Genomic DNA, 21,148 nt, shown 5'->3' with positions numbered 1-21,148 from the left:
ATATATATATATATATATATATATATATATCAAATCTATAGTATTTTCATTATTTAATAATATGTCAATTGCTTTTTCAATTACCTGTAGCTACTGGTTTGTTTTATAAAATGTGAAAATGCCCATTACAAGTTCTTAAGGCTCAAGGTGATCATCTATCTTCAAATGTCTTGTTATTTTTCCAGCCAGCCATCCACGTATTCTTTGAAATCATATAAAACTGAGAGGAAGCAAATGCTCCCAGATGAAAATTGCTGCAGTTTAATTTTCTGTTGATTTATCAGTTATACTAATTGTTTCATCTCTATTATGCAGTAAACATATTAATCTCCAAATCCAAATGAGGAACATTTGTACGTCAATCGTCAACAACTAATCTCATGGGTTGTCTGGTTCTGTTTTGTGGATGATTTGTCTAGTAAGCAGTAAATGTGTGTGACACAGTGTGCTCTGATGTGGAACGAACACACCTGACAAGCCAAATATCTGCTCACAGTGTCAGCTCCGCTCATCTTCATCATCATCTGTGGAGGCCAGGAAAGAAACGTGTCCCTGATTGCCTCTGTGGGAATCAGGGACAGAGTGCCAACACTTCCAGTCCCACTGGTGCCAAATGTGCTAAAAATATGCAACATTTGTCGTGTAAAGCCACTTTGGACCGAGGAGATGAGCAGTTTATGTCATGCACCAAGGGATGTTTAAAGGACTTAGATTTGGAGGCTGCTCAGCGTTCCTGTTACCTGCCTGATTTAATACGATTACATTCTCTTAGTGTAGAAACATATCAACCGTAGGTAATCCTGTAATAAACTGCAGAACAGAATATATTAATACGAAAGACCAAATTAGAATCCAGACAAAAACATTATAATAAAACCATGAAAGATGGATGAATGAATGGATTACTTTACTACATCACAGATGTGTCAAAATTATGAAGCTACGACAACATGTACCGTGTCATCTTTGGTGTTTTTGTTCATTGTCTGGGCTGAAGGGAAGGAAAAAAAGCAACTACTGAGTAGATGAAGAAAAAATGTTGAGTATTCCGTTCATCTAACTTAGTGTGCATGTGTGGGTGAGTGAGTGTGATGAGGCGTGGGTAAGTAGTGTAAAGGTATGGCTGCTCTGTGCAGACTGGTTCTCTCCAGACACTGGCAGTTGGCTATGCTTCACCTAGCACACACACACACACACACACACACACACACACACACACACACACACACACACACACACACACACACACACACACACACACACACACACACACACACACACACACACACACAAAAGACACACAAAAAGACACACACTTCTCCAAAAAGATGTAAGACTACAAATCGCGACATGATCTTAAATCACAGCATCTCTCCCAGAGGCGGGCACCTGCACACCATTTTTGTTTTTTGTTGATCCATGCAGAATCTTGAGCTATTGTTTGTTTTTGCTCTAATATTCGGGGCCCTGTAAACGTGCAAAAACATCTGACATAAGCATGTTTTCACATTACCTCATGTGCTTCTTTGATGTTCGCCGACAGCTCATGAAGTGAATTAAAACTGTTGTGTTGCACGAAGCCATCTGTCGCCTTTTGTTCCAGCATGCAGCAGCCTCACCTTTTCAGAATCCTTTCCGACATTATTCTCTGTTGTGACTTGCTCTGGTATTCATAATTTATTGCCTACAATATGATAGAAGCAGAGAAATTGGCTTAAAGGAACTGACTTTTCAGTTCACTTACCAGGGGGCTCTCTGTCTGTACAGTAGCCAAGGTGTAGAAGTTTGCACCAGAGAAAACCAGAGTGTGTTTCCTCCTCTTCCAAAGAGTTGACCACAGCTCAGTCAGGTATCAAATTTGAGAGCCACTTAATGGTCAGACGCATACTAATACATATTTACAGTCAACTTCAGTAAAACGTACTCTTATTAGCCCACTGGTGAAGAAATATAGCAGAGCTAGTCACAAGCTCAGGCTGCCATTGCTTTAGCAGTACTGCTAGCTGGGCTGGAAAGACAGATGCTGACAGGTCTCGCTAATTGGTAGTGTTTTTTTTTGTGCTGTTGTTACAACACCCTTAGGCTCCAAGTCTTCTGCAAACAGTTTTACTGTGTAGTGGACGGTTGGTGATTGTTGGATTTTGTTACTGACACCAAACCACAGGGAAGACCCGTGTGTACGGCAGCGTGGGACTTAACTTTCTTCACAGATAACGCTGCCAACAGTATCTCAACCCTAATACTGTATGTGCCTAAGTGTTGAGCAGTTTCTATTCAATTAATTTGCATTGTCAATGCGAGCAAGATAGAGAAGAATACATTTTTCACAAATCAAAAAACGCAGTCAAATCATGGTGCACCCCCCCAGATTAATCATCCCATGTTGTTTGGGGTTGCAGCTTCTTTTGTTTCTTTTTGGCAGACTACACGTGGAAATGATATTGCTGCCCCCAGATGATACTAGGGGTTACGACTCAATATGCAAGCAAGGCGATTTATTGCGACAAAAAAAAATCTAACTTTAGGAAAACGTTCATACTATAAAGAACAAACCGCCATATGCAGAGAAATCTGATTTTTAAAATATTCACGTTTTTATACAATCCGTGCAGGCACTACTTTTTGTGCAATCTGAGCCATTGTCTGCCAGGAGGGATTTGCATGTAAGCTACTAATTATAAATCGATTAGTGTTTTGAGAATCCATACAGTATCACAAAACATAATATCCCGATGCTCGAGTATATCAAATTTCGTGAACGTGATTACAGTCATAAAGTAAGCTATCAGACTTTATGAACGCCGTCTTAGAGGATGGTTGATGATACTCCTCCAGAAGATTATCTCGTTTCTGCATTATACATGCAGCAAAACAGTGGCTTGTGATGCGTTTTTATGTCTGCCAGCAATATTTTTACATCCATAACGGCATTATACATTGAGATAAGAAAGATGAAAGGGTAAGTGAGGGGTGGAGAGAAAGGCTCAGCACACATTCACACCCACTTTCTGTATAAACCTACACACAGTATCACTATAATCACTGTATTTGCCCGGAAGGTTTAGAATGGTGAGAAGTATGCTAATATTACTTCCAACCTTAACAACTTAAATAAAGTTAGGAATGCACTTTACTTAGATGAAAGAATATATGCACAATCATGCAAGTGTATATGCAGAGCTAGCAAAGGCTGATAATACATGAAAGACACAAAGAACATTTTTTATTTAAAACATTGTAGGGTTTTAAATTACAAAATCAAATCACAAGTAATTGAGTTTGATTTCCACTTTGATGTATAAATATGATATTTACTCTGATTAAATCAAACACATTTGATGAAATGTTGTCCAAATATTGGGATAAATCAATTTGTCAACCTTTTAAAAATGTAACTCATGACCGTCATACGTCACGATGTCCAACATGTTCTTCTTTGGGGATGTAAATGCTAGCTAATAATCTGCAGATTAATTCTCGATTAATGAAACGATAGCTCGATCTTTAAAATGAAAGAATATAGTGAAAAATGCTCATCCACATTTTCTAAAGCCCAATTCGACATTAGAATATGTTGCCCAATAATAGGTGTGTGTGTGTGTGTGTGTGTGTGTGTGTGTGTGTGTGTGTGTGTGTGTGTGTGTGTGTGTGTGTGTGTGTGTGTGTGTGTGTGTGTGTGTTGAGCAATAGCTTCTTTGATGTCTCCATTTTGACTTCCTTGTATGACGAATCTGTCGAGGAGTCGACAGGAGCTTAGTGTGTGTGTGTGTGTGTGAGGGGGCTTGCCAAGCATACCGTGCTACAGCTCTTCACTGTGCTCAGCAATCTAATCTGAGAGTAATCCATTTCTTGCAGATAATGACCTGCTCTCTGCTGCTCTTTCTCTCTTTCTGTATACACACACTTTGAAGTCCTCGCAGTGATAAGCAAGCCAGCATGTGCACTCTCTTTATAGCTCTCATTCATCTTCTCTTCTCTTCTGTCACTCTCTTTCGGCCTCCGGTAGGAAGCGCAGTATGCCCTGTGATGGAGAAGTGTATGTTTGTGAGAGAAGTCACAGACAAATAGACTCACAGGAACATGGCCAGCAGACATTTTCTCTCGTTGTGAGATGCAGCATGAATGAAACTCCTCTTGCGCTGGTGTTACGCGTTTGTGAGAAGAGATGATGTTGGAGAAACAAAGACCTCTCGAGAGACTTGTGTTCACCAGACCGGGAGACAAAGAGATGGAGAGATAAGATAGAGCGACCAAGACAAAAGGGAGAAAGAAGGAGCACGACCGAGATAGCGAGTGTCAGAAACAATTTATTTAGTCTGTGTGCTTGGCTGGCTGGTGTGCTCTACTTAACCCCCAGTCCAAACACTGCATGTCGTCACACACACGAGCACAGAAAGAGAAGCTTTCATCTTTACTAATATCTCAGGAGGACGTCCACCCCGAGCTGCCGATTTCATAGCCAAAAAGGTTTTCCAGGGTGGATAAATGTGAAACTCCATTCTTGCGTTTTTATTGTGAATGGGGGGAAAAACTGTGCTTCAGACTTTCTGTCATCTCTAACTTTCTCTGCAATCTATCATTTTAAATGTCATTGTTCATTGTCGATTAATTCCCCGTGTATTTTCTACATTAAACAATAAATAGTTTGGTCTTAAAAATGTGAGTAAAAACAAAATGGCCATTACAAGTTCCTAGAACCCAAGAAGGCGTTTTCATATTGATTGTTTTGTCCGACAGACGAGCCAGAAAGGTGCCGGTGGGCAGACTTTGTAACCTTTTGGAGAGAGCCGTTTCAAGTCTTCATGCTATGCTAAGCTAACTGGCTGCTTAGTGTAGCGTTAATATTTAACGCACACATACGACAGTGATATCGATCTTCTCCTCTAACTCTCTGCAAGAAAGCAACGATGTGTAAGAGCACTGTAGATGAGCTGTGAGTCTGTCACTTTGTTTCGGATAAGGTGTGTGCGAGTGTGTATCCTCGCTTGCTTGTGTGTGCGTGACACCTCATCTCTCTAATGAGGATCACACACACTGCTCTACATCTCTCTAATCATCTATTTAATTTTCTTGCAACTCGAAGCCAAAGATGTGCATTTCTCTCCCCCTCTGTCTTTGTCTCACTCACTTTTTCCTCTCTTTCACGATTACAATTAAAACTGATCTCTCCGTCTCTCGTAGCCTCGTCTCTCTCCAGCTCCATCTGTCATGCTTATTTCCCCTGTCATAGATTCATAGACTGTTGTGATTTGTTCAGCCGCCCTCTCCTATTACTCCTCTTGCACGCTAACTAATTAATATTTCCTCATCTACATCCATCTTCCACAGTTGCTGAGGTGCTTTTTATTTGCTCCATCATTTCATCTCTCTGTGTCTCTCTGTTCGTCATCAGGCGAAGGGCACCAGCGATTTCTAGCAGAGGCATCAGTGATCCCGCTTCACTGACTGAGCTCACACTCACAGACCAGTTGCACTCCTATTGCAGGAGGTTCTCATGCGTCTGTCTTTAATGAACGCTGGCAACGTGATTGTCATCCTAATACAGTTTGTATTTCTTATCTGTGATGCACTAAGCAAAGCAGATGCCAGTATCTGATATGTTCCCACAACATATCCTCTGATAATGATGCTGTATTGTTTTTAGACTGCGTACAAATGCTAAATTAAAATCGGCTAAATATTTTATACACTTTTATTTTTATTTTGAAACCCTTGCCTTGGCTTTCTTATCTTGCTGAGGGGAGGGGGGGGAAGCTTTCTCCAAATTCAGCATTCTCCACGATTGTTCTGTATTTTGCTGCATTTATTTGACCCTCTATCTTCAAAGCGTTCCAACGCCTGTTGCAGAAAAGCATGCCCTCCGGAAGACACTGCCATGACCGAGCATTTCATTTGATGGTTAAAAAAGATTGATTTTGGTCTCAAAGAAACTTGTTCCACTTTGTTTTACAGTCGTTTGCTCAGTATGTCATCCACTCCCTCACTTCCTGTTTTGTATGGACACTTATTGAGGATGGGTATACCTCACTTTCATGTTCAGTGCCTTGAAAATTCACTGGTATCCTTCCACCGATTGGTACTTTTCAATAACCTTTTCACAGATTTGTTTGACTGAACCTTTTAAAATCTAGATACATTTGTAGAGATGGTTTCTCTATTGATCATTTGGTCATAAAGCCTCTTTGAAAACATTTGGTTGGAGGTGAAACTTTTTTTAGATATGCCTCTTTAAGTACTGTAATTAAATGTTTTTATGAAATGGATTTTAAGTATTGGCCAAATATTAATTTAAATGATTAAATACTTTAAACAAAAAATTGAGTCTGGTACAACTCATTACTTTATTATAATGTAATGTTTGATTCAGTTTTCAATATTATGTCCCAGTAAACTTGATTAAATGTTATTAGTAAATTCGAATGGCCACACAGTAAGTTTTAAGTTTACTGCAGTAATGTATGAGCAATGATTGATACTGCTGTTGGTTTAAACACAACATGACTAATGTTTTTGGAACGGTAAAACTGGTCTTTCTCATCTCAGTCTCGTTTATTTAGTATATTTAATGTGTGTGTGCGTGTGTGTGTGTGTGTGTGTGTGTTGTCTCTGACAGTTTGTGTGTATTGTTTTTCGACAGCAATCACCTGACACTATCCCTGGACCGAGCACTGGACCTACAGTACACAAGGTAAGCGCACACACACACACACACACACACACACAGGTGATGTCATTTCTTTAGTTAGGCTGTGAAGCCAAAGTGTGTTTGTTTAGCCTCAATACAGGTGACATCAGTGGTGATATTATCTTGGACTTTCTCCAAGACACACACACACACACACACACACACACACACACACACACACACACACACACACACACACACAGGGAGTTGATTTGTCATGCCTCACTGAAATGCGGTTTAGCAAATATTTCAGTACTGTACTCTAAAAAAGCTTTAGGGCTTAAATTTCTCGCTTGAGTATATTTTTCTTTGAACATTAAAAACATTAGCTTAAGAAATAAAAAAATTAAACGTTTTTGAAAATGGAAAGAAATCACGATCTAAGACTTTGATGCTTCCTCGTTATGTCACCCTGTGCCTGCTTGGTTGTTTGTCCCTCAGCACTGTTGTATTTCTTATCGATTGTACTTTGATCAGTCAGTTTAAATCTCCCATCCTTTTTGTTACCAGATATTAGTCTGGAAAATATCAATACACTATGGAGATAACTGGTGACAATGAGTGATGCTTCATTTTCCACCTTGACTCTCAAACCTGTTTTACAAAGTTTGTAAAACAGCTTGAATATCTGAAGCAAAACATGTGTCAGCAAAGATAGAGTTGTAAATAATTTGTTATTATTTATCCAAACTTGATCCAATTGCTTGCCATGTAATATTGTTGTACTGGCAACCAGTGGCGGTCCGTGCATTTCACACCTCGGCCTTCAGTGATGTCTTACACAGTCCTACCTGAATTATTCCACCTCTTAATACCATCATTATGACGCCATGGCTATAGAAACTATACATTTACACAGAAACGCAGTATAACTGGGCCGTTGCATCACCCTAACAACAGAGTTATATTAATATTTACGAAACATTTAGTTGTAAATAGCAGGCATTCCCAGCAGTACAATGTGCAGTGCCTCTCGGAGGCTGTGAGCCGGGGTACCGCTCGTAGTTAGTGATCTGAAAGTGGCGGACGAACCCTTTTCCCGGCTGTGATAGGCTCGCTAGCGTCGGGGTTGGCCGTTCTCTTCTCACGATGTCTATATTTTCTTGAAAAGTTCGTCTTGGAAATGGCGTTGTAATTATATCTGCGACCAAATCGATCTCTTCTCCTCCTTCAGCCATTGTGGGATGAAAAAACAGCTTGTAGAAATCTACACAAATTAGCTCGTTCAAAGTTTGCTAGCTCTGCATAGCTCTGCCTCTCAATAGTGCGTATCCAATCAAAAGACGTGGACGTGCTGACGTTATCGTACGCCTGCTAGCTGGCCACGGTGTCCCCAACTCGAAATCTGATTGGTTAACACCACAGTTTTGTCTCCACTGTGCAGCGAGCGGTGTGGCGCCATTCACACAGTACTAAGCGGTGGGATCATGTAGTCCTTGTTGCTAGTGACGCAAAAGACACTTTGAAATAGAATTTGAGCGTTCGGACTGAGACACATCTGTATTTCAAACAACCTCCCAAATGTGTTTCAAGTTAGATCACATTTCATGTATTTATTTTCCAGACTTCGAATACAATCTGGATACAATCTCAATATGCCAAAAAAAAGAAAAGGATTCGGGCTGGCAGACTGAAAATGACATTAGAAACATTATCCCATAGCGCTACTCGTGGTCAAATATCCTCGGGGCAACTTCAATATTGTAATACATTTATCTAACACATGCTCGACCATCCTACTATACACGTTATAATGACCCGAAGTGCAGTCATTTGCAAAATCAGCTTCCATGAGGGAGTCTCTCATGCTGTAACAAAATGTGAATGGAGCCTCATCAAACGGGCTCTGCTCTGTCGCATGTAAACATGAATATGAATGAAACGGAACAAGCAGCCCATGTAAACAAATTCATTGAAAGACGGTCTTTTATACCAAAGTGCCAATAGCAGGATTATTGCAGAGCATATAGACACAGTCAATGTTTCACTCCTCGGGGGGGGCAAAGAAATCGAGCTGTCCTTGTGAGCTCGTCAATGACAGCATGTAGCCACATGAGCTCTCTGCAATCTGATGTCTAAAACAATGTTGGGATAAGATTGTTTTTGTCATTTTTAGACTAATTTGTTATTTCTTTAGTGTTTTTGATGTGGCTCTCTGTGTGTCAGTCTTGTTCCCAGAGTTTTCCATGTGCTGCTCGGGCTGTGAGGAATGCCTTCCTCTCTCATGGACCATACCCGGCTAAAGACAAGATACACCTGGCCAGAATCATACGGTACGTGTGTGTGTGTGTGTGTGTGTGTGTGTGTGTGTGTGTGTGTCTGTGTCTGTGTCTGTGTGTCTGTGTGTGTGCAGGGATTAATCGATGTCTTCGGTGAACCATGTTCACTGACACACCAGTCACTGTTGAGCACCGGCCCTGATTGGCCAGTCAAGTTGTTTATGCAGTAAGACGAGAAAACCGTGACGTAGACATTATACAGCAGAGCACAAGATGGTCAGGGAATACAAGCACTCTCATGCAATATACTGTGCCTACAACTAATACAGATGCACAGCGCAGATCAAGGGAACATCTGGACGCAAATATAAATAGGTGCTCTAATCCGTCATCGCTGATAAACTCACACAAACGCACACCCACACACGTACACAATGAGTTTTTCCTGGGGGATAGCAGACGGAAAGTATTCAGAGGAAATGGCTTACAGAGAACTAATGAATAATCAATGAATATTGATTAAATAAAAAAGACTAGCTTTGTGCAGAGGGAAGAAGTGTGTGTGTGTATGTGCATGTGTATCATAACACTGTTTGGCTGCACTTGTGTTGTAAAAATTAGTGTGTGTGTTTTAACAGGCGTAGCTACGTGGGTGTGGAGCTGGTGCAGTGGCTGTGTGAGCAGTGTGTGTACGTGCGCTGTCGGACTACTGCTGTGCGTGTCTGGCAGGTTCTGCTGGAGCTTGGAGTCCTGCTGTCTGGTAAAAACACAACACAGACACACACACACACACACACACCCACACACAGTACCATGCCTGGAGGTTTGAGTGTGCATCAAAATGTATCGTCACCTTCTTCAGGAACAATGTACACATGCGTAAAAAGACAACCCTGCCTCAAATCTTTAGTTTAAAAACGATAAAGGGAATATAGGAAAACTTAAATGAAATGAAATTCTCACATATTCTTTTCTGTGTTTCTTTCTCCAGTGGACCAGCGGGTGGTGTTTTCAGACTCAAACTCTTACTACCAGTTCATCTTTGAGGAGTGTGACTCCGCCTCCTGTGACTTTCGCTCCAATGAGGGGGAGTGGTCAGAGGCGGTTAGGCTCCTCCTACAACTTGCCCCGTACGTCCAGTTTCGCTCTGGAGGCGGGGCCAACAGCCCGTAAGTGACCATTTAAATCTTATTGCAAGTGACGCTATATTAAATTGGTGGTAGGGCGTCTTCACTTTGATGTTGATTCCAAAATGATTGAAAGAAGTAATGATTGGATGATGCATGGACCTAGCTGGCTAACATTATGTTTGAATAGATTTTAATTCTGGTATGTTTTTGATTGATTGACAGGATGATACATGTTGTGATTGGTCATGGAAATGTTATTATGGGTTTCGAAATTGTGTCCAGTCCATGAAAAAGTGTGCAAACCATGAGATTAGGGCCAAAACATGGTTGTTTGAATAAAAAGAAAAAAGAGTGAAGTCTCTAATGGATGAACATACAGATGGATATTATATTAGTCATATTTATAATAACTGTTATAAAGTCAAATCACTGGGTCATGAGAGCCAACATGTTAAACTGTTGCAGCATGTTGAGTATAGTTGATGGTGAATGTGTAATGTACTGGATGATCTCCATTGACCTGACATGTGCAGGCCTCCACAGCCATAGAAGAAATAAAGTCACACACACACACACACACACACACACACACACACACACACACACACACACACACACACACACACACACACACACACACACACAGAATGGTGTCAGCCAGAGTTCCCTGCCTTGCTGCTCCTGTGTGTGGGATTCCTGCTGAGGCTGCTTCTGAACTCAATCTGTCACTCAGAGAAAGAGAGTGAGGGTGAGATGGGTAACGAAGACATTTTTAAAAAAGTGTATATATGGAGAGAACAAGAGGACACGTCAACACATTCATCTGCGTGTCAACTTCAAAGAGTGTATATGCAGACACCAGAGAGAGAGAGAACGACAGCAAGGGGAATTGAATGGCATACTTACTAATATAAATCCCATGTAACATGCTTTACGGACCGCAATGTTACTTTCTATACATTATAGAGGATAACGTTGATACTTGGAGGCACTACACACCACAGGGTTTCCACAGCTGGACAGGGCGCTGAGGATTAGGTGGATTTAGGTGGTTATTAACATTTTAGGTGGCAACCCTGTTCATCTAATTTACAACCGATTACAATTGACTGGTTTTACCTGAAGTCTGGTGTGACTGCAGAAAGCTGAAAAACAGGTCTGCATATATGTATCATGTAGGGTTTTTCATATGATAGGGATGTAAAAAATATTTAGTAGGTGTTTGCTTAAAACCACATCTGGAAAAGTGCAGTCGTTTCATTTTTCGCAGATTAGACACTGATGAGATTATGCATTCAACAGCTCACTCTGTCTGTCACTTTGACCCCGCTGCTGTCTGTGTTTCTCTTTGAGTGGCGCAACATTCCTCTGCAGACCACTCTCATCTCACACCCTCCCTCCCTCCCTCTTCGTCTCTCACTCTCTTGTTGGTGAAAAGGAGAATAGTTGTAGCTGTCGGGGGGGGGGAAACACCTGAGGTAACTCCACTGGCTGCTTCCCAGAGACTTGACGACACATTGGTTACTGCACTAATCCATTGGTTAATGGTGATTCTTGTTGTTGACATTGTAAAAGGAAGTTAGAATTACCAGAAGGCTAATAACAGGCAGTCATTTTAAATAAAATCTTGGCAGTGTGCAGCGTCTGATCCTGCCAAAGCAAACAAACGTGTGTCTGTTCAGCAATGCTTATGGCTTTTCCATCTCCTTGGGTCGCTGAGTTAATAATGAAAAAAGTGTAAATTAAATACTTTTAATCAATAATAAAACATGTCGGATATGGGTTATCTTTTCCAGTCAGAGTGCTTCTTATCTTCAAAAAACACAAATATCAGATTGGAACAGGTTTGTTATTGTAAGCTTATCTAAATTCAAGAAAGCATGCATTTTCTCCACCTGTGTTGTTGTTAACACAATTAGAGAAATGCACTTTTAGAGTGCTGCAGAACGTTTTCAATGCAGCCGCGTGTAACTGATGCTAGCGCTCCTCATGAATTATGTCTCGCTCTCTCTCGCTGTAGTTTATTCTAATGAGGCAAATTAAATTGATAACTTGATGCTTCATAAGGCAACATCAGCTGACTGTTTGGCCTCCTGCTAGCGATTCCTTCTTTAGTGAAGCCTACTAAACAATATGATACTAATTAAATGGGTTATCTCCTCTGCATCATGTGTAGAAGATGTTTCTGTGTGTGTGTCGGACCAAATTGCTACCAGGCACAATGTAGTCATTAAAGTTGATTGGTTTATTGTTCATTGTACACGGCAATGCTCACTAGTTATACATTCTCTTTTTTGGAATGAAACGACAAGAATGTCATAGTTTCAAGTCTTCTTCTAAATCTTAAAAAGATACTGTTATTTTGACGCGAGAGTCTAATTTACTGTAAATATTTTACAAAAAAAACCCTGTCTCCTCTCTCTCTGTCTCCATCTGAATTCAATTCTGTTTGAATTTAATGAGCTTTATTGGGAAGAAAGTCTCGTCTCTGTCTCGTCTCTGTCTTCCTCTGTGGCTCACATTACAGTTAAGGGCGAAACTTGCATATATAGTGCTTTTTAGAAGAGCTGTGTAAGGAGAGGGCATTAAAGTTTAATTATGAAAAGATGTCCTGCACACTAACCCTGCAGCAAAAGTCACCACATTTGTTCATTTAATGTTTAGTCCATGTCAAGTTTACATCGTCAGAGCGTGAACTGATGGAGAAGTTAATGAACATCACCATATCCAGCACTGATTCAGTCCTTTACGGCACAGTATATTCGTTAAATATAACTTCCATATATACACAAAGGAGGGTTCACGGTGATATGAACACCTGCGTAGTATAATGTAATACAATACGATAGCCGTGCGAACATTTTAAGGCTATACGTTCAGATAATGTTCTCACATTAACACCACCACATTGTATATAACATACAGCACATTATATAAGTGCAGAATTGCCTGCAGCTAAAATATGGCACCTTAGCTTGGGAGGAGGAAACACACTTGCTTGCTTTGCATGGTGCTCTGCTCCAAAAAGGGCAAAATGCCAAACAGACTCTGCAGAATGACGAAGGAACGTTTTGACTACAGAGGAGGCAACCAAGATGGTTTTGACAGAGATTTAAATCCTCCTCCTTCACAAGTACCACCATCTGCATCTGTGGCACAAGCTTTTATTTCTCTGTTAGATGGGCAGCAGATTGACGTATGTAGTTACATTCTTCTGGCTTAAGCAATCTATATCAAAAATAGGTTGACACAAAAATAATTGGTAAGCTTTAAATGTGTGTCTTGTCACAGAACAGGAATACAACTTTGACTTTGAATGAAAAAGGGAGCCATTGCAAGCAGCGTACATGTTAATCCTCTATCAATACTGTTGTGCGCTGCTTAATGTTCGGTGACACACCTCCCACTGTGCCTGTCTCACAGCTCGGATACATTCAGGCTCATGGTGCGTCACCAAATTGCCAAATGAACAACTGCTAAAAAAAAAAACCCTAATGACCTTCCATGATGAGAATAGATTTAGCGGGATGACTCAGAATACATCTCATGATCCACTAACACAAAAGAAAAATCCCCGGCATTAAACTGCTTTGACAACTTGATAATTTGCCTTTTGTTCATCCAGCTCTGTGAGAAGATTGAGCATCAGTAATCCTATTTTAATAAAGGACAGTGGAGTCATTGTCACCATAGATCCTCAAAGGAAAAGCACAACAAGCTTTTATTGTGACAGTAGAAATATGGTATTTCCACAATCCTTAAAGGCATCTGTTGGTCTACCTGCCTACGTCTCGCTCTGTCTGTGTCAGAGCCGATAGCTGAAGTGTCGGGCCGTGGGCTACATCCCCATCCCCCCCGCTTCTGCCTCCATCATTCCCTTATCAGATTACAGTGTACACACACAGTCTCACAGTGCTTCATCTTCTTTCCTTCACAACTATTTCTAGTGCCACTGGGATCTGTTGATAAAATTCAAATTGTATGCAAATCGCTGTGTGTGTGTGTGTGTGTGTGTGTGTGTGTGTGTAGTGCGGGGGTGAGGCAGTGTGTGGGAGACCAATCCAAACAGTGGTTTTGTAAGAGAACATATTAGATGAGGGGCCCTCGGGTGCAGTTTGCCACCGTTGAAGACAAACTCTACAACCTCATATTATTGCTGTGGGAATAACACAGAGTTTACCCCAAAACAACCACCTGTTTATACAGCACACACACACACACACACACACACACACACACACACACACACGATGTCCTACACAAATGTATTCATGGATGCACTGAGGCTTGAAAAGAAATCCTCCACACAAGTTACACATCTATATGCATGTACACACAACCTCCGCACACACACAGCCTCTCCAACATCAATAGAAGGGTGTGTCTGAAAGCTATTTTAAATGAAACCACATGAGATGAGAGATGGGGGGTGCAGAGAGAGATGCACCATATAGAGACATGCAAGCAGTGAAGAAATGGAAAGACAGATGGGAGGGAAAATAAAACGGGCAGATACCAGTCTGCCGAATAGAACACAGAAAATATACTCATCTGTTTATTGTGTTAAGGTTCACAGGTAAGAACTTCCAGCTGAGAGGTAGAGTGTAGTAGTGTAGGTAGGTAGGTAGGTAGGTAGGTAGTGTTTGTAGGCTGTAGTTCTTCTCTAGGTTTACCAGGGGGCAGCATATATCAATGCCCTTCAGGAAACTTATTTCTCTGGAGAGTGTTTGATCAGAATAATGCACATGTCAGTTGGAAGTAAAGCTGTGTGTGTGTGTGTGTGTGTGTGTGTTTGTGTGTTTGTGTCTATCCAAGGTCAGAGGAGGACTCTGAAGGCAACAGGGACATGTGCAGTGAGATTCTCCAGATGAAAGCTCTTGAGAGGCTCACTTCTACGGTCAGTGTGTTTCTGAAGATCGGTAGATACGGTATCATTGCTGCTTCATTACCGTGTGTTTTTTTTTGTCTTGTTTTGACACCTTTTCTCCAACAGGTACAAAATGAGTTGGCCGCTGCTCTCGCCCGAAAGACTCGCAAGGCTTGTACGTATACACATTTAGCTTGAGAGAGAGAAAGATGGATAAATAGATGGAAGATACATCACAAAGACATAAGTCATAGTGTGTGCGCTCTCATTTCTGTCTGCAAGACATTGTTACATAATGAGTGTGAAGATCTTTTATAAATAACTTGATTCTGCTTGTGGTCGGTTGCAGTGTCAGAGCAGGACTCTGAGACGACAGAGACGAGCCAACAGGAGCCTCGCACACCCAGCGAGGAGAGCAGCCCGGTAAAACACATACACACACACACACACACACACACACACACACACACACACACACAGTAAATATCATGTTCTTTTTATAATGTCCCTAATCCTTCAATTAATTTTCAATCCAATCCAATATTTTCTGGGTAATCTGGATTGTGCACAATAGTTTTAAAGTGGGCCTTCAACGGAGTTAGTAAAACAAATCCAATTTAGCAGAGAAACATTCATGATATCTCTGCAATGGTATTATAGGTTTATAGTTTGATATAATATCATGTTTTGAATTGTTAAACCAGGAAGATGACCGCTTTGGCACACCTATAAAGCGGCTATTGTTTCAGCCCAAACGCATGCCGTCATTGTGAATATCATTATTTGGTAAAGCGGGATGCTATTTATTTGTTCGTGCTGCTCCACAGTTAATTTGCTTGTTGCAGTACTGTGCATTTGGGAGAGGTTTTAGTGTTTTTTGTAGGGCACAGTCAAGCTTTTTGACAGCAATTGTAACCCGATTGAAACAAAAGACTTGAAATTGACCAGGCGCCCAATATGACCAATACTGGCAACTTCAAATATAACTAGATCATCTCCAACACAGATCGGCTTGGGACATCCATAATAAAAGATCATCTTGTTTTGACTTCCCTGCTCTCGTTTTAAAGAGTTGTGTGTGTGCATGTGTGTGTCGTGTGGCTGAACCTAGAAAATGGGGTCAGAACAGAGTGCAGGCATGTTTGCTTTCTTTTGCCATCTCTTTACACTGTAAACCTCTTTTTCTTCATCAATTCTTCATCATCAGATTACAGATAAAACACAATTACATATACAGTACTGTATCAGTGGTAGATATGCCACGGTGAGGAAACCTTCCTACCGATTAAATGAAGACGTGACAACACCGGTGTTACCGATTACACATGATGTTTTACAAGAAAAGATATTTGTCGATGACATTCAAGACACTCAATATCTGTAGAGCGGCGCTTACATGCATTTTTTTTTCTGTAAAACAAACAGTATTTGAGTCTCTCGCTCTCTCTTATTTATATATATCTTTAATATATGTTTCAATAAAAAATCAGTATAGTAAAGCGAAAATGATTATTCCCTCCAGAATCGTATCATAATGCAATAAAAATAATCTCAATTAGATATTTGTTCCTTAACCTTTCAGCCCTAGTGGACACGATGGACCGTAACGTTCATCCTTCTGAGGGGTTTGGGAATAACTGCAGATTGTAGTAATAACATGAGTACTTGTTTCGTTTCTTTTGACTTAATGAGAAGGAGGACAATAAACCACACACTACTGCTACTACTTTACTTTCAGTAATCCCTCAGCCTACTGGAAGTTGCAGCTTCCAAAGAAAAATGAAGGAGAGGAAAGGAGATAGACGGAGACAGCCACACACAGACAGAGACCGGTTTATCTTGGTGTGTTCTGTGTGTAGGGCAGGAAGTTGACAACAGGTTAACAGGAAGCTGTAAGGGACAGGGGCCTGTTGCTCTGATTATAATGTCTGTATGTGTGTACGTGGCTATTCTAGCAGATAAGGGTTGTCACCGGGGGGAGTTTTCCTAGTAAACAAAATGAAGCGTGGGAGTAGGCGATCGTGTGTGTGTGTGTGTGTGTGTGTGTGTGTGTGTGTGTTAGCCTCTGCTAGAGCATGGCACCGTGGGATAGTTGAGCTCACAGATAGGGTTAACTAACTCTGAGCCAAATGAAATACCCCTCTCTTTCCCTTTTACTAAGGAAAATAAACAGACCAGGCTGGCAGCATCTGGTGATAACCATCATTCTAGCAGCACCTTAGGGAGCACACACACACACACACACACACACACACTCACACTCACAGTAATGTTTTCTGAGGACAAATCCATTAGTTAATCCAGCTGTTTTAAAGAAATCTATTTCTGTTTCTTTATCTGCATTTTTTCTCTTGTGTCTCTTTCCCTTTTTAAGACACACTGTTAAGTATTCACATTTACACACTTCAGTTGAACTGCCAGGATCGTTGACACTATTAAATCCAAACTATAGAGAGGAGACAGACACCACACACACACACACACACAGACACACACAGACACACACACACACACACACACACACACACACACCCCAGCACACACTCTTCCCACACAGACGCACACTCCCGCCCACTTGTGCTACTAATCACACACACTCACTCTTTCTCCACCAGATCCTCTGACACAGAGCAGTGAGACTGAGACAAAGAGAGAAGTGCAACAGATAAAGGGAATTACTGACTGTAATAGATAAAAAAGAAAAAGAGACGAGGAAGAATTAGAGGGCGAACAAGAAGGCTCCTGGATTACCATTTCATCTCATTCTCCTCTCATGGACATTAAGGGACAACTGAACATTTGCATGTTTCTGGATTATTCTCAAATTGCTTTCTGTCTCCCTTGGACAAAAACGCTGAACCTTCTTGACCTCCATCCTACAAACATTTTTTTGACTGTCTCAAGCATGTCTTGGGACTGCGGGTTGAGATATGTGTTCATGCCACCTGTGTTGCAGCTGGGCGGGGTGTGTGCGCTGCGGGATGGCGGTGGCAGCGGCGGCGGCGAAGGAATGGGGAACGTGTGCGGCCGCGAGGAGCTGACCAGCCGGCTGGGGCTGGAGGCCGTTCAGCGGCTGGCCAAGGACGGCTGCCGGCTGCTGCAGAACCACAACTACCGGCTGCCCGACAGGAACCAGGCGGTGAGTGGAGAGCGTTATAATGGCTCTTAGATTGTGAAGCGTCATTAATATTATATAGTATATCTCCAAAGGACTGATGTTGTTCTGTGAAGTCGTAGGTCTCTCACCATGTAATCTACAGAGCGAGTTGTGGCTATATGGTTAGTATGAGTAGAGAGTAATGGACGTCATCATGTGGTAAATGTCGCCATTATTGTCGTCACTTTTGGACGAACACACTTCAGGTCTGAGTGACTCATGGATTCAGGGTCAGGGATTATGCAAGTAAATCCTCATCAGGAAGACCGTCCTGATTTGTGTTGCTGTCAATCTAAAGGACACATGTACACACATGTACACACATGTACACACCTTTACTTTACTTTACTTTACTTTACTTTACTTACTTTACTTACTTTACTTTACTTTACTTTACTTTACTTTAGGATCCCAATACACAAGTAGGTTGATCTCTCACCTTCATAATGTCACCCCAAAAGTACACGATTAAATCAAAATAACAGATATCGTAAAATACGTAGGCTGGACAGTTAAACATTACCTAAATTACCACCACAAATATAATCCACCTTCACACACAGAGTATCATATGTAGCCTAAACTGATTTCTCTTAATAATTGCTGTTCTTGATTTATTTTTTAAACTGATCTGAGTTAAACGTAGCTATAGTTTATTCCATTACACTTATTTGTATTAGTTTACAACATGAGGACACATCTGTGCACTGACATACACCCACACACACGCAAACTAAAGTTATCATTGCACGCACACACAGAGCTTCGCTTCATTCATATCACTTTAGATTAAATAACCACCGGCTCTCTAGCTCATCTAATGTGGGTGTAAATAATCGCTTGGTGCTATGTGATCTCATAGCCTTTTACAGTCTGTAAAGTACTGTGTGTGTGTCTATGTTCACTTGTGCGTGTGAGTTTTCTGGCTAGAGCTTATAATCATGTGTGGGAGCTTAGGCGAGCGCGTGTGTGTGTGTGTGTGTTCATGCACTGCTGGTGCTGTGGCAGGCTGAGTCAGTGTGTGTGCACATAATGAGTGGGTTGTTAGAGAAGCGTTGTACTGTATAATCCCGCTCTACAGTGCACCTGGGGGCAGGAAACAAAGTGAAATGCAGTCTTATTTCACCCTACATCCCGATGCGTGTTTGTGAAATCTAATACATATCTCATCAGCTCGGTGGGTTTGACCTAAGCCCAGCCTTGGGGATTTTCAACAGAGCATATTTTACTTTCATTCCTTCTATACAAAAGTAGAATCATATTATATTGTATTAAAGCAGTGCTACTGTGTGACTGTGACTGTCAGGGTCCAAATATTCTCTTAAAAAGATGAGACAACAAATGGCTGGATTATAGTATGTTTGCAAATATCAATAAAATAAAAAGTATGGAATAACATCACCAGATGTTGCGTGGTCATTACTGCGCGTCACTGCTTTGTAACCACGTGCGAGCGTGCGTGCGTGCATGTGTGCGCGTGCATGTGTGCGTGGTGTACTAGGTTTATGACCCCATGAGGGACACAGTAAGTGCATGTCCTCCGTCTCTATTTTCTCTCCCAAAATTTCAAACCTCTAGAGCATAAAGTCTGACCATTCAAAGGCCGAAACAGAGAGAGACTTGGCTTGAGCACAGGAGAGGAAACAGACAAAGTATTTTCAGAAGTGTAGAGAGGAGACCGTGAGGAGGGAAGGGTGGAGACGAGGTGCACGTACAGATGGTTGAATTGAAGGAAGGGATGGGAAGGAAAGGGACAGACACACCTGTTAGCTGAGAGCATGTGACAGCCCCCAGAACTGACTACACAGAAGCAGTTATGGAGGTTTGTATATAGTTGCCATTACTGTTCCAGTTTTGTCATACAGCAGTTTGGAAGTAGATGTCATTAAGGATTATTTTCCTTATTGATTTAATCTGCCGATTTTATTTAGTTTTGTCCGAGCTGATGTCTTTAAATGTCTTGTTTACTCAGTCCAAAATCAAAAGATATTCTGTTTAATATGATATAAAACAGAGAGAAGCAGGAAATCTCCATATTTTAGAGGCTGAAAACGGCATTTTCTGCTATTTTTGCATGAAAAATTAATGATTTTTATCAATTATCAAAATAGATGGACAAATCAATCAGTCATCTAATCGGTGCAGCTCTATATTGAGGAGGACTTCCTGTTTGTTTGTTTGTTTGTTTTAACCATTACAGGAGTAATTACATCATTTCCTATTTCAAATATTGGTATTGACAATCTTCTTTTCTTCTTTTTCTCAAAGAGAATGAATTGACTTTACACTTGATGGATGCTGGTCCTTTTGGGCATAAGCACCTTCTTTCTGTGTCTTTCACACTGCCTCTTGTATTTCTCACTTTTCCTCACACTCCTCCGCGTCTCTCACTTTTCCGTCCCGGTCTCTTGCTTCTTGCTTTTCTTTTCTTGTTCTCTGTCTCTCTTTGTGTGTTGCGTAACTTTCTAACCCCTCCTCTCCGCAGCGTTCTTTGTATATTTTCTTTTTCATTGCTTGCATTCTTTCTCAGGCGAAATGAATGTTGTTCTTGTGAGCTTTGATCACAACTCTTTACATGTATTTGTGGGTGTGTGTGTGTGCCTGTGTATGCACTATTAGTTACATTTGCAAGTTTTACTTTTCTTTTGATCTCGAGGGTCTTTTAACTCCATTCTTGGCACGGAGTTGTTTTTCTTGGCGTCTGTGTAAAGAGTGTGTTATCGGAAAGATCAACAGTTTGCTACTGTGTCAGGAACACCACAGCAACATTTTCTTCTCCTTTTTTCATAGTATTTCTACTGTAATTAGTTACATAATCTCTCTTTTTCTTAGTTCACAGTATATTTGGAGCGCTTTTCCTTTCTCAGATAGTTGATGGTGTAGAGTGAGAGACAGGAAAGGTCAGAAGTGATATAGGGGGAGACTTGTGATAAAGCCTCTTGGGTCATATTTGAACCCTGGATAATGTGGGCTAATGGCATGCCCCTTTAGACCACAACACTCTTGTTATCTTGGCTTCACATCTGGGCCGCTGGGTGCGGTGCGGGTGCCAGTCCAAATTGTAATTAATGGCATGCAGTGTCAGATGTC

The 21,148-nt window shown here is 41.2% G+C and overlaps 1 protein-coding gene across 1 annotated transcript in view; it reads left to right on the top strand.

Annotated features, from left to right (window-relative positions):
* rapgef5a (Rap guanine nucleotide exchange factor (GEF) 5a) overlaps positions 1-21,148 on the top strand; it is a 36,932-nt gene that overhangs the window by 736 nt on the left and 15,048 nt on the right. Inside the window, exons 2-9 of the mRNA XM_029443810.1 lie at positions 6,638-6,688; positions 8,852-8,958; positions 9,543-9,664; positions 9,896-10,073; positions 14,850-14,931; positions 15,028-15,076; positions 15,251-15,324; positions 17,858-18,040. Of these exons, the coding sequence (XP_029299670.1) occupies positions 6,638-6,688; positions 8,852-8,958; positions 9,543-9,664; positions 9,896-10,073; positions 14,850-14,931; positions 15,028-15,076; positions 15,251-15,324; positions 17,858-18,040 (846 nt within the window). The remainder of the gene's footprint in view (positions 1-6,637; positions 6,689-8,851; positions 8,959-9,542; positions 9,665-9,895; positions 10,074-14,849; positions 14,932-15,027; positions 15,077-15,250; positions 15,325-17,857; positions 18,041-21,148) is intronic.

This window comes from Cottoperca gobio, chromosome 11, assembly GCF_900634415.1.
Source record: "Cottoperca gobio chromosome 11, fCotGob3.1, whole genome shotgun sequence".
In the NCBI taxonomy this organism is placed as follows: Eukaryota; Metazoa; Chordata; class Actinopteri; order Perciformes; family Bovichtidae; genus Cottoperca; species Cottoperca gobio.
The sequence above is the reverse complement of the archived record's forward strand: the minus strand, read 5'-3'. Positions and strand labels throughout refer to the sequence as shown.